Source organism: Arabidopsis lyrata, assembly GCF_000004255.2.
Source record: "Arabidopsis lyrata subsp. lyrata unplaced genomic scaffold ARALYscaffold_8, whole genome shotgun sequence".
Taxonomy (NCBI): Eukaryota; Viridiplantae; Streptophyta; class Magnoliopsida; order Brassicales; family Brassicaceae; genus Arabidopsis; species Arabidopsis lyrata.
The window spans coordinates 2691501-2702707 of record NW_003302548.1 but is presented as its reverse complement, the minus strand read 5'-3'; the positions used below and the strand labels follow the sequence as shown (position 1 = coordinate 2702707).

Genomic DNA, 11207 nt, shown 5'->3' with positions numbered 1-11207 from the left:
AAACAAGTTCGAAACTTGATGGTTAGCATTGGAGCAGTGCCTCAGTTAGTCGATATCTTACCGTCTTTTGACCCGGAATGTTTGGAGTTAGCTCTGTTTGTTCTTGATGCTTTGTGTTCAGATATGGAAGGAAGAGTTGCTGTCAAAGACTCTGCAAACACGATACCGTATACCGTTAGGGTGCTGATGAGGGTGTCTGAGAATTGCACTAACTATGCGCTGTCGATTCTTTGGTCTGTCTGCAAATTAGCTCCAGAAGAATGTTCACCACTTGCTGTTGAGGTCGGTCTTGCTGCAAAGTTGTTACTCGTGATCCAGAGCGGGTGTGATGCAGCGTTGAAGCAGCGGTCAGCGGAGCTACTCAAGCTCTGTAGTCTACATTATTCAGACACCATGTTTATTTCCAAATGCAAACTCACAAGGACAATCCAATAGCAACAGTTTAAATCTTTGATCACAAGACACGATTCAGCGGGGTTATTCATGAAAAGGTAAATGTGCGTTGCGAATCTGCCTCTGCCCCTGATGTATATATAGATGAAGAGTTTGAAGATTGAGCTATTGGTTTTGGTGGTAACAATTCAAAGGAAGAAGCAATCCGCAGATGGAAACACGGGGGAGAGGAAGAAACCGGGCGGGTGAGGGATCGGTATGTAATGTTGTCATGTTGGTTCGTTATGCAATAAGCATTGGGAATTAGAAAAAATGTGTAAAGTTACTGCCTTTGGTTCAATCAAATTCAGAAGAAAAGGGAAAAAGAAGAAAGGAACCATATTAAGTCTCTTATTGTTAACCTCTCGATTTGGGTTCTTGTGAGAGGTTGTTTTGCTTTTTTGACCATTCACAACAGAAAAAAGAAAAGAAGCAAAATCTTTTGACCTGAACTTGTAGAGCCTCTTTTAAGCTTTTGAATCTTATTTCTTCCTTACTATTTTTTATAAATTAATAATATTAGAACCATGATATTTTTATTAATTTATAGTGATATTTATTCATTTATAAAAGATTTTTGTAATTTCTGAAATTAGTGTTGTGGATGTTATAAATTTTGTAGTTTTAAGCGTGAAATTTAATATTTAGAAAAAAATCTTTTTACCGCATCTATCGTATTTTAATTATTATTTTTAAAACAATAAATTATAAAGTCTTTAGATAAACTCACTTATACAAAAGATATATGTAAATTCAAAAATTATATGTAAATTCAAAAATTACAAAACGTTTAGATAAATTCACTTATACAAAACTTTTTTACCGCATCTATCGTATTTTAATTGTTATTTTTAAAACAATAAATTATAAAGTCTTTAGATAAACTCACTTATACAAAAGATATATGTAAATTCAAAAATTGCAAAATGTTTAGATAAATTCACTTATACAAAACAATTATTGAGATAAAAACAAAAAAGTACAAAAATTGAATAAAATAAATATAATAATATTGTATATAATTGTCTATTAGATTAACAAACTAAACATAATGGTGATGAGTATATTAAAAATATTAGAAAACAATTATTGCGATAAAAAACAAAAAAGTAGGTATAATTTCTTTGATAAATGTATTACAATAATTATTTCAGTTTAAAGATACATGAATATGTAAAAAAATAACTAAATGTCTAACGTAGATATTGGAGATAGATTTTTTCAACTTGATCTCTTTGTTGTGCTATTGATTGAATTGCTCTTTTTGAATCTCCATCGATAAATATGAATTTTTTGTTATAAGCATCAAAAAATTTATTATACATAATATTTTTGAATTAAAAATATGAAATTAAAGAATATTCTAGTAACACATTAGAATTAAAATAAAATTGGAAAAAATGTAAAATACATACCATATCTAGAGATAAAATTTAGAAGCAAACTCTTATAATGATTTCTCAACTGATTTTTCAACCAATGCAACAACATAAGATTGAAAAAAAAAAAGTAGAAAAATACTTATGATTTGAGATATGGTAGATGAGGATGAAAGAATGATTATTTATAGGATGAGATGATGGAAGTTACATTTAGAAAATAATTTAATTAGGGGGTTACAATTAAAATTAATAGTGTTGTTGAATGAGATTGGGTGGAGAGAAATATTTAATACATAATTTATATAATTTCAGTTATAATTATAATTTCAGTTACAATTTAGTACTTAAAAGTAGATTAATGTGTATGATTAAATATCTTGTATTTATACTTTAATTGGAGATAAATATTATTATTTTTAATTTTAGTTTTTAAAATAATTGCCAAGTGGACTAATAATGGGAGAATGAAACCCTACTTTTATATGTATGATTTATGTGATTATTAATTTATGATATAAATGAGACCAATATATTTAATTATTTATATAGGATTAGTTTACACGTTCAAAGCATCTGACAAAACACAGAAGGTCAAACAATAATAAACAAAAATACTCTTTCTGTTTTTTTTCTCAAAAAAGCTCTCCCATGGCTTCTTCTTCCTCGGTTGTGAAACCCACCCCAACGGGGCCTCAAGTGTTCATATGCTTCCGGGGAGCAGATGTCCGATCACACTTCATAAGCTATCTTGACCCTGCTTTGAGAGAAGCGAATATAAACGTCTTCATAGATGATGACGAGCTTTTGGGCTCAGATTTGGTTCACCTATTGAAGAGGATAGAAGAGTCGGAGATCGCGCTAGTGATCTTTTCGGAGGATTTCACAAGTTCGTATTGGTGCTTGGAGGAGCTGGCAAAGATCAAGGAATGCAAGGATCAAGGCCGTCTCAAAGTGATTCCCATCTTCTACAAAGTTAAACCTTCCGTCGTGAAATATCTGAAAGGAAAGTTTGGCGATCATTTCAGGGATCAAATACGCAATCTTAGACACCAGCCAGAAAGAACTCAGAAATGGGAGGACGCTTTATTGTCTATTCCTGAATCAATAGGCATGCCTTTAGCAGCCCAAAGGTTTTTTCTTTTCTTTTTGCCAAGTATAGAAAATCTAGCTAAACTATCCCTAAAGATATACATCAAGAACCTAATAAACAGTTTGTTTTTGATATCTCATACTTGTATGGTATGACAGTGAGAAGACCGATAAAGACTTCATAACCTCAATGGTCATCAAGATTCAAAAATCACTGGATTATATGGCTGTGAGAAGAGAAATAGAAGCGAATCGTCAAGGAGTTTCCATCATCCCTGCAAGGAAACCAAAAGCAGAAGCGAATCCTCAAGGAGGTTCCATGGTCCCTGCAAGGGAGCAAGAAAGAGAAGCGAGTCATCAAGGAGGTTCCCTGGTCCCGTCCATGGTCCTTGCAAAGGATTTAGTAATCACTCATTTTGATAAACCTCAAGTATGGACTTGGAGTACTATCAACGAGGCACCAAAGTAATATTCTAGTCTCTTTTTATATCATTTTAGTCTATTTTACTTTCAAAATAAAATTTTAATGGATTCTAAAAATCACTTATTTGTCATTTTTTTTTGTCAACAACTTTATTGGTTACATATGTGGTATAATGTGGTTCGGTAAGAACTTTTCTTGCTAGATTATCCACTTTAACATTTGCATGACAAGAAACCATAGATAACAAAAAAAAAAAGAGAATTTTTGCTTATCAAATCTGAGAAGTAGTATGTCATTTTTCTCATATGAAAAAATAAATAACAGTTTATGAAAGCTAGAAATCGAGATTTAGGCCCTTTTAACTAACATTTATTTATGTATAATTTACAGAAATAAGTTTTGGGTTCGTTCATCTTTTTAAGTAATTACAACCATTTATCAAGTTATTGTGATCAAATTCGTGAAACTAGTTGCGATATTTTATTCTTTATAAAAATGTTTATTTATGATTCTGGTCCTTTCTATTTCTCATCTATGTTTGATTTAATTATGTTTGCAGCTCTGCGGAAATTGAAATTGCGACGTCGAATAAACTTTACTGGCTTAAAATAGTGGGAACAATAACTACGGAGAATCTAACACCAGGAACTAAGTACGAGGCTGTATTCGTAGTGAAATTAGAAAATAATGCTAGTGGATGGGAGATACCAGTGACTCTAAAGCTGAAGGTGGTACAACACGATGGGGACGATGATCGGGTGGATCGAACAGAGAACTTGAACGATTACATAGGCCAGAACTGGGTGGATATTTTGGCCGGAGTTTTCGTGGTTCCGCCAAAAACCACTCCCGCAACGATCATTTGCACCATGTATCAGTACGCGGACGAGTATAAGAAAAAGGGACTCGTCGTCAAAGGTCTTGCAATACGTCCCACGAACTAAGGCGCGCGTACAAGCAAAAGGATATATGATCTTTCTTGTTGTCTAATATATGTATTTGAAAAATGAATCACTGGTCTGTTTTGTTAACAAGTGAATTGTTCTTCTTCTTTTTTTTTTGGGTATTCTGTTGTTTGAAGTTCTGATAAATTTTTATAATTTTATTTTTTAAATCTTGATGGTATGGTTCTACGAGAGACTAATGAGGCTCCAATCTTACAAGTAAAGTTTACACGGACACATTATTTTTTGCTTTTATACTGGTGATATATACATATGGACACATTAAGTTTTAACAAAATTAAAATTGTATTAAATAACATCATACTTTAGGCTTCACTTATAAAATTTGGCGTGGTTTAGGTTTAAAATTTTAATTTGTGAAGTTAGGGGAAGAGACAACAATATGTGTGCTCTATATTATGGTATTGTATATCACCCATTGAAAAAAAAAAAACAATTATCTATTTGGATTACTGATTGCTGGGACGAACCATATTCACTGAGCAACATAAATTGATTACCCCTTTCTCTTTCTCCCTTTTTGTTTCAGAAATTTAGCTAGCAGCCGAGGCTGAACACAAAACCTACGTTAGATTTTAGTATATATCCAAATGTATAATATTTCCTTTGTTTTATAAAGGTTTGCAATGGCTAACCAAGCTTGTATTTTTTTGTAATTCACAGTTTTAGGAAATAATAGTACGTACACCTAAAACCGTCTCATAATGATACTTACTATGCATTGTCCGGGAAAATAAACCAACCAATGATCATGATTATGAGAGTTATGATCACTGAAATAGCCTTTCACATGATGAATTGAATGACGGATGTGTTTTAAAATGCTTTAACATGCATAATGAAAATGTCACTGTAGCGTCTCACATATTTTTATTTTAAATAATATTGTTCTTAATAATTTGCTTTTTAATCTGTATACTCTACTCAAGTCTTAATCGATTAAATATTACACAAATAACAATATTAAATTTCCATAAACCATGACATCTTTAAATCAAATGGTTTATGCAAATGACATACCAATATACCATATGACTTGATTATTGTCTCACCGCGTTCGAAAGCTCAGTTTTCAATGATATATGAAGGTATATGATTATATGAACAAGTCCAATTATCTTGTTTTACTATGGTACGCATTCGCTGCTGCAATTTTTAATCTGCCACTTGAGATTTTATTAAAGTAGCCTATGGAAAGACTTTATGAACTAGGGAAGTCTCGTTGACTTGGATTATAATTTGAGGAAAGACTTTGGGGGACGACTCATGCAAACCAATCAAATATACACCTTGCAGTAAAACTCGGTTTTGTGACCAAATAATATTAGTTTAGTTTATCGTTGACGAAAATTAAATTAGTTTAGTTTATTTGATGTTATCTGTTAACCAACTTGCATACGTTACTAGTTTATAAGAAGAAAAAAAAGAAAAAAAAAAACTACATACGTTACAAAATTAGTTATATATACATTGTTTTGACCGAAGGAGGTCGATATGATTAAAAGACAAATTCAAATTGAGACAAATAGTAGTGTACAACGATAATGTAAAAATTAATGTATGATACTGATGTAAGAAGTGATATACTAGATATAACTACAAAGTGGTGTATAGACTACACTCTATAATAGTGTACAACTATATAAATACGCTATATGGTGTACATGAAACAATGAGATAGTAGATCTCACCATACACCACCTTGGGCACCATCTACAACATCGTACACCTTTACATATTTTGTACATCACGTCTAGAAAGAGAGGATCATTTTTGTCGAGTGTTATTATACAAAACGATATTTAAATGATAGTGTATGTGATTAGTGTACAAACAAGTGTACATTAATCATGTATATCATCATATTACTTATATACCATCATGTTCAATTTAATGGTGTACACCATCATATACACCATTATATTTATTATAACTTTAGGTGTACATTGCCATCATGTTTGTATAAATATTTTGAATAATTATCACTATTATTATCATTACTTCAATTAACAAGTACTAGACAAATATGTATTTTAGATGGTTTACGAGATTTTATATATATATCGGTGTACGAAATAAATTGGTGTATAATTATTAGTGTACAAAACGTTGTTTTAAATGCGGGTGTACCAAATTGGTGATGAAAAAATATACAAATAATTATAAAAAAATCTTAATAAAATAAAAAGAATTAGCAAAAATGTTGAAAAGAAAAGAAAAAACAGTGGTCCCTCACCAAAAATTATCTTTCACAACACAAAGGATAGAGTGGTATTTGACACTTAATTTGTTTTTAGCCTATTACAAATATCTATTTATCTCACAAAAGCAAAAACAGTGTCTATTTATCTAATTTTTTTAAAAAATTACCTACTTTTCAAATTATTTTTGAAAAAATGTCAACTTTGCCAAAAAGGCCATTCAAATTTCCAAAGACAATTTTTGTGATCTATGTTAATAAACTACATGTTGAAAAGTTAGATATTACATTATTTCGAGCATTCAAATATATATAAGGACGTGTGATTAGCTTTAACGTTCAAAGCATATTGACAAGACACTAAAGGTCAAAGAACAATCAACCAAAACAATCGCTTTACCTTCCCCAAAAAAGTTTTCTTATGGCTGCTTCTTCTTCTGTGAGACCAACCACAACGGGACCTCAAGTGTTCATCAACTTCCGCGGAAAAGATGTGCGCAACGGCTTCTTAAGCTTTCTTGAGCCTGCCATGAGAGAAGCTAACATAAACGTCTTCATAGACAAGCACGAAGTGGTGGGCACAGATCTGGTTAACCTTTTTGTTAGGATCCAAGAGTCAAGAGTCGTGGTGGTGATCTTCTCTAAGGATTACACAAGTTCGGAATGGTGCTTAGATGAACTGGCCCAGATCAAGGATTGCATTGATCAAGGCGGTCTCAATGTGATTCCCATTTTCTACAAACTTGCACCTTCCTCCGTGGAAGAACTCAAAGGAGGCTTTGGCGATAGTTTCAGGGTTCTAAAGTGCAAATATAAAGACGAGCCTGAAAGAACTCAAAAATGGGAAGAAGCTTTAAAGTCTATTCCTAAAATAAAGGGCCTGACCTTGTCAGAAAAAAGGTTGATCTCTTATCTTTTGCTTCGTTATTCTAGAGTGCAAATCTATACTAATCTCCGTTCGTTAAATAAATACACCTAGAATATTATGTTGTTGGTATGACCAAAGTATGTAGCTGTTCGGCCTGAGGGGATGTAGGTATATATATATGTGTAGCTATTTCTTGTAGAACACGGAACCAAGTAACAGAAAAGACAAGTTTATTTACATCTCTCACTCGTATTGTTTGACAGTGATAGGAACGAAAGAGAGTTCATGAATGAAACGATTTTCGAGATTCAGAGATCGCTGTCACAAATCGCCGTGAAGGGAAACCCGAAGTTAGAATCGAATTCACTAGGAGGATTTATGGTCCCTGCAAGGAGACTTGTCATTACTCACGCTGAGAATCCTGAAAAATGGACCTGGAGTGCTATCTACGACAGACCACAGTAAGAATTTATTCAATGGAAAACTAAACTTTTTTTTTTTTTAATTCAACTTGGAGTACTATATTTTCAAAAATTATTTCATGAAAATTCAACACAAGATATATGATGTGTAATCATTTGATTACTTTTTTACATAATTTCTTGTAATAATGAAACTTTCATTTTTTTTTCAGCAAAGCAGACATCGAAATTGCAACGATGATTAACACTCACAGCTTAATAAAAATAAACGGAGATTTTCACACGAGAAAATTGATACCGGGGAAAAAGTACGAGGTGGTGTTTCTTGTGAGGCTACATGATACATCTTTGGGATGGAAGAATGACGTGACCCTGACGCTGAAGCTGGTCATGGGTGATAAAACCGGAAATGAGAAAGAGAAAAAGTTGTGCTTGGACGAATACATAGGAGAAAATTGGGTGGATATTCTTGTCGGAGAATTTGAGGCGCCGCCAAAGAAAGATGACGCAAAGATCTTTTTCTCGATGTCTCAGTATGTGGACACTGACAAGAAGAGTGGTCTTGTTGTCAAAGGTTTTGCAATTCGTCCAGCGTAGTGAGGCACAAAAGCAAAGCATATTGGATCAATTTAACCTTTTACCAAAAAAAAAAAGCATATTGGATCAAATTTCTGTTTTAACTATGTTTATATAACTTCATTTCAAAATAAGTTCAATGCAGGTCAATTTATGGTTTAAAGTTTGTACTCTTTTTTTTTTTTTTTTTGTAAGTCAGAGTCTGTACGTACTTTCTTGTTTTTGTTTTGGTACTGTTATGTTTTAAAAACATTTATGTCTTTATTTCAGTCAATAACATGTTTAACTATGTTTTATAAGAGTGTACACTTATAGTGATGTGAAAACGGATAGCTGCCAAAAGTTTTTTCAAGCATGCAAAGAAGAGATTGATTCTATCAACAAAAACAATACATGGTTTCTAATTGATAAACCGAGTGAGACAAAAGTTATTGGTCTCAAGTGGATTTTCAAAATCAAGAAAAATGTGGATGGTACTATCAACAAGTACATAAGGCACGGCTTGTAGCTAAAAGATATGTACAAGAATCCGGTATAGATTTTGATGAAGTTTTTACACTGGTTGCACGTAGAGAAACCATAAGATTGTTGATTGCATTGGCGTCGTCACATGGATGGATGTGAAAACAACATTCTTACATGGAGAATGTGTCGAAGATGATCAAATCAAAGTGGAGCATGTATCCGGAGAAGAACAATGTGCGGATATACTAACAAAAGTCTTAGCGAGAATCAATTTTAAGAAGATGAGAAGTTTGATTGGAGTGCAAGACCTCTCGAAGAGTAACTTGAAACTTAAGGGGGTGGATGTTGGATAATCTTCAATGTTAGCTTCAAGCCCAAGATATCTTTACCAAGTTGAGTTAGGATAAGATAGGCTTGATATAGTTATGATAGGATTAGGAGTTATCTAATTCAAGTTCAAATATGATTAGCAAGATGTGCTAACACTAGAAATATAATTGTTGAGGTGTGACAATTATATCAAGAGAGAACATTAAGAGTTTAGAGGCGTTTAGTTTTGAGAGAGTTTCTAAACATAAATAAAGAGAGTTATTCTTTATAAAAGCTAAGAGTTTTCTAAGAAACTTTAACTACCCATCACTTATGAACATACTCGGAATTGACCTTTAGACGTTCAAATTTCGAAGACAAGCTATAATCTGTTATAATAAACTACATGTTGACAACTAACATATTAAAAACTAGAAAAAGACCCACGCGATGCGTGAGAATAGTTTGAATATATTTTACCGTAAAAAAAATAAATTAGTTTAACCTAAAATATATTAGAACTTGCCTTAATTATAAAGAAAATATTAACAAAAAATCTTCCATATTATTCACTAAAAGTATTAGCAAAAAAAATCTTCCAATTTATTTATTCTCTACAATGACTTAAAAAATTGTAATTTTCATGTTTAAATGAATCATATGAATTGACAAAACATTATCAATATATTTGATAGGCTTGTGAATGAACATTTCCAGGGATATTGGGAAAATAATGAGAGGACTTTGTGTAAAAAAAAAAAAGAGGACGGTGGACAAGAAGTGAAAAAAATTAGAGAGTTGAGATAATATTTTGTTATCTTAAAAAGCATGGTAGTTTTCAAAATCACCCTATTTATATCATGGATGTTATGTTAAATTATCATTTATATCTCTTGCATCCATTTTGATAATTTGATTTATTCATTGTTTATGTAAATAGTTAGTTCACATAGCTATTAGTCTTTTAAATTTGAAAGGAAATTATAAGCATCTGTAGTCATAATTTTAAATGGTAGTATTCATAAGTGTTGTAAAATCGATTTTATAAGAGCTTATTAAATATTATCTTTTTTCTCTTATGTTATCTGTTTACTTTAAAATAATAGAAATTTAGGTATATTACTTTTAAAATATATAAAATGTCGAAATAGTGATTTAAAATGTAGGCGACTTAAACATCATTAGAGCATCTCCAACTCCACTCTATTTTTTTTTTCTCTAAACTCTATTATAAAGCACAATTCTCTCCAACCCTACTCTATATTTTCACTCTAAAATAGAGTAAAAGAGAAGATTATTCTATATATAGAGGAACTCTATTTTTTTTTTACAGTACCTCTATTTTAGAGTAGGGTATAAAGTGATACATTTGAGAGAAACCATGCTCTATTTTAGAGTAAAATATTGAGATTTACATTAGAGATGGTCTTAGGAGGTAATTTATACAATTAATGCTTCATTAATAAAAAAATCATTTATTAATAACAGGATGTAAGGATGTTCATTATTTATTTGAAAGTGAAAAGAAAAAAAAAAAGAAAAATATGGCACATATCGATTAAAACAAATATTAGAATATCTTATATATGTTAATTCTTTTTGACAGTAAAGAGGAAAAAGAAATATATATATATATATATATATATATATATATATATATATATATATATAAGATATGATAGTAATTATTGAAAATTGCTAAGTTGAAGATTGTTAAATTTTTTTTCAATTTATACCGCATTAATCAGAAAATTAATTTTTCATAATAATTTATTTTAAAGGAAGAAGAAAAATATGATTCATGTTGGCAAAAAAAAAAGAGCAACTTTTATATATGTGTAAAATAACTTTTAAAACTATTTTTATATGAGATTTGAAATTGTATTTAGTGATTTTGAAAACTTGCCACCTATTTAGAATTGTTAGCTAAACAAAATTCATCACCAAACAAAATTCATCACCAAAAAACATATATATATATATATTAGGAAATATTTTCTTTATTTTCTGATCAAAAATAATAGAATTCAAATATACACATCATATCTTACCATTATAAACGTAATAACATATGA

At 31.0% G+C, this 11207-nt stretch overlaps 3 protein-coding genes across 3 annotated transcripts in view; all 3 read left to right on the top strand.

Annotated features, from left to right (window-relative positions):
- Nucleotides 1-812, top strand: part of LOC9301371 (U-box domain-containing protein 30) — a 2344-nt gene extending 1532 nt beyond the window's left edge. Inside the window, 1 exon segment of the mRNA XM_021010572.1 lies at nucleotides 1-812. This exon segment is cut by the window's left edge and continues 51 nt beyond it. Within this exon segment, the coding sequence (XP_020866231.1) occupies nucleotides 1-435 (435 nt within the window). The 3' untranslated portion in view covers nucleotides 436-812.
- Nucleotides 813-2462: 1650 nt separating this feature from the next.
- On the top strand, nucleotides 2463-4383 carry LOC9301370 (protein PHLOEM PROTEIN 2-LIKE A6). Its single transcript, XM_002865250.2, has 3 exons — nucleotides 2463-2944; nucleotides 3063-3368; nucleotides 3887-4383. Exons 1-3 carry the CDS (start codon nucleotides 2463-2465, stop codon nucleotides 4269-4271), a joined length of 1173 nt encoding a protein of 390 aa, XP_002865296.1. The 3' UTR covers nucleotides 4272-4383.
- A 2437-nt stretch (nucleotides 4384-6820) lies between these two features.
- LOC9301369 (protein PHLOEM PROTEIN 2-LIKE A8) lies at nucleotides 6821-8657 on the top strand. Its single transcript, XM_021010545.1, has 3 exons — nucleotides 6821-7392; nucleotides 7624-7821; nucleotides 7995-8657. Exons 1-3 carry the CDS (start codon nucleotides 6914-6916, stop codon nucleotides 8377-8379), a joined length of 1062 nt encoding a protein of 353 aa, XP_020866204.1. The 5' UTR covers nucleotides 6821-6913; the 3' UTR covers nucleotides 8380-8657.
- Nucleotides 8658-11207: the final 2550 nt, after the last annotated feature.

Excerpts from the sequence above, each read along its gene's own strand:
- LOC9301369 (XM_021010545.1), top strand. The coding sequence starts at position 6,914 with ATGGCTGCTTCTTCTTCTGTGAGACCAACCACAACGGGACCTCAAGTG. Across the intron at positions 7,393-7,623 it reads CTGACCTTGTCAGAAAAAAG|TGATAGGAACGAAAGAGAGT; the intron begins GTTGATCTCTTA and ends ATTGTTTGACAG. Across the intron at positions 7,822-7,994 it reads GCTATCTACGACAGACCACA|CAAAGCAGACATCGAAATTG; the intron begins GTAAGAATTTAT and ends TTTTTTTTTCAG.
- LOC9301370 (XM_002865250.2), top strand. The coding sequence starts at position 2,463 with ATGGCTTCTTCTTCCTCGGTTGTGAAACCCACCCCAACGGGGCCTCAA. Across the intron at positions 2,945-3,062 it reads ATGCCTTTAGCAGCCCAAAG|TGAGAAGACCGATAAAGACT; the intron begins GTTTTTTCTTTT and ends ATGGTATGACAG. Across the intron at positions 3,369-3,886 it reads ACTATCAACGAGGCACCAAA|CTCTGCGGAAATTGAAATTG; the intron begins GTAATATTCTAG and ends TTATGTTTGCAG.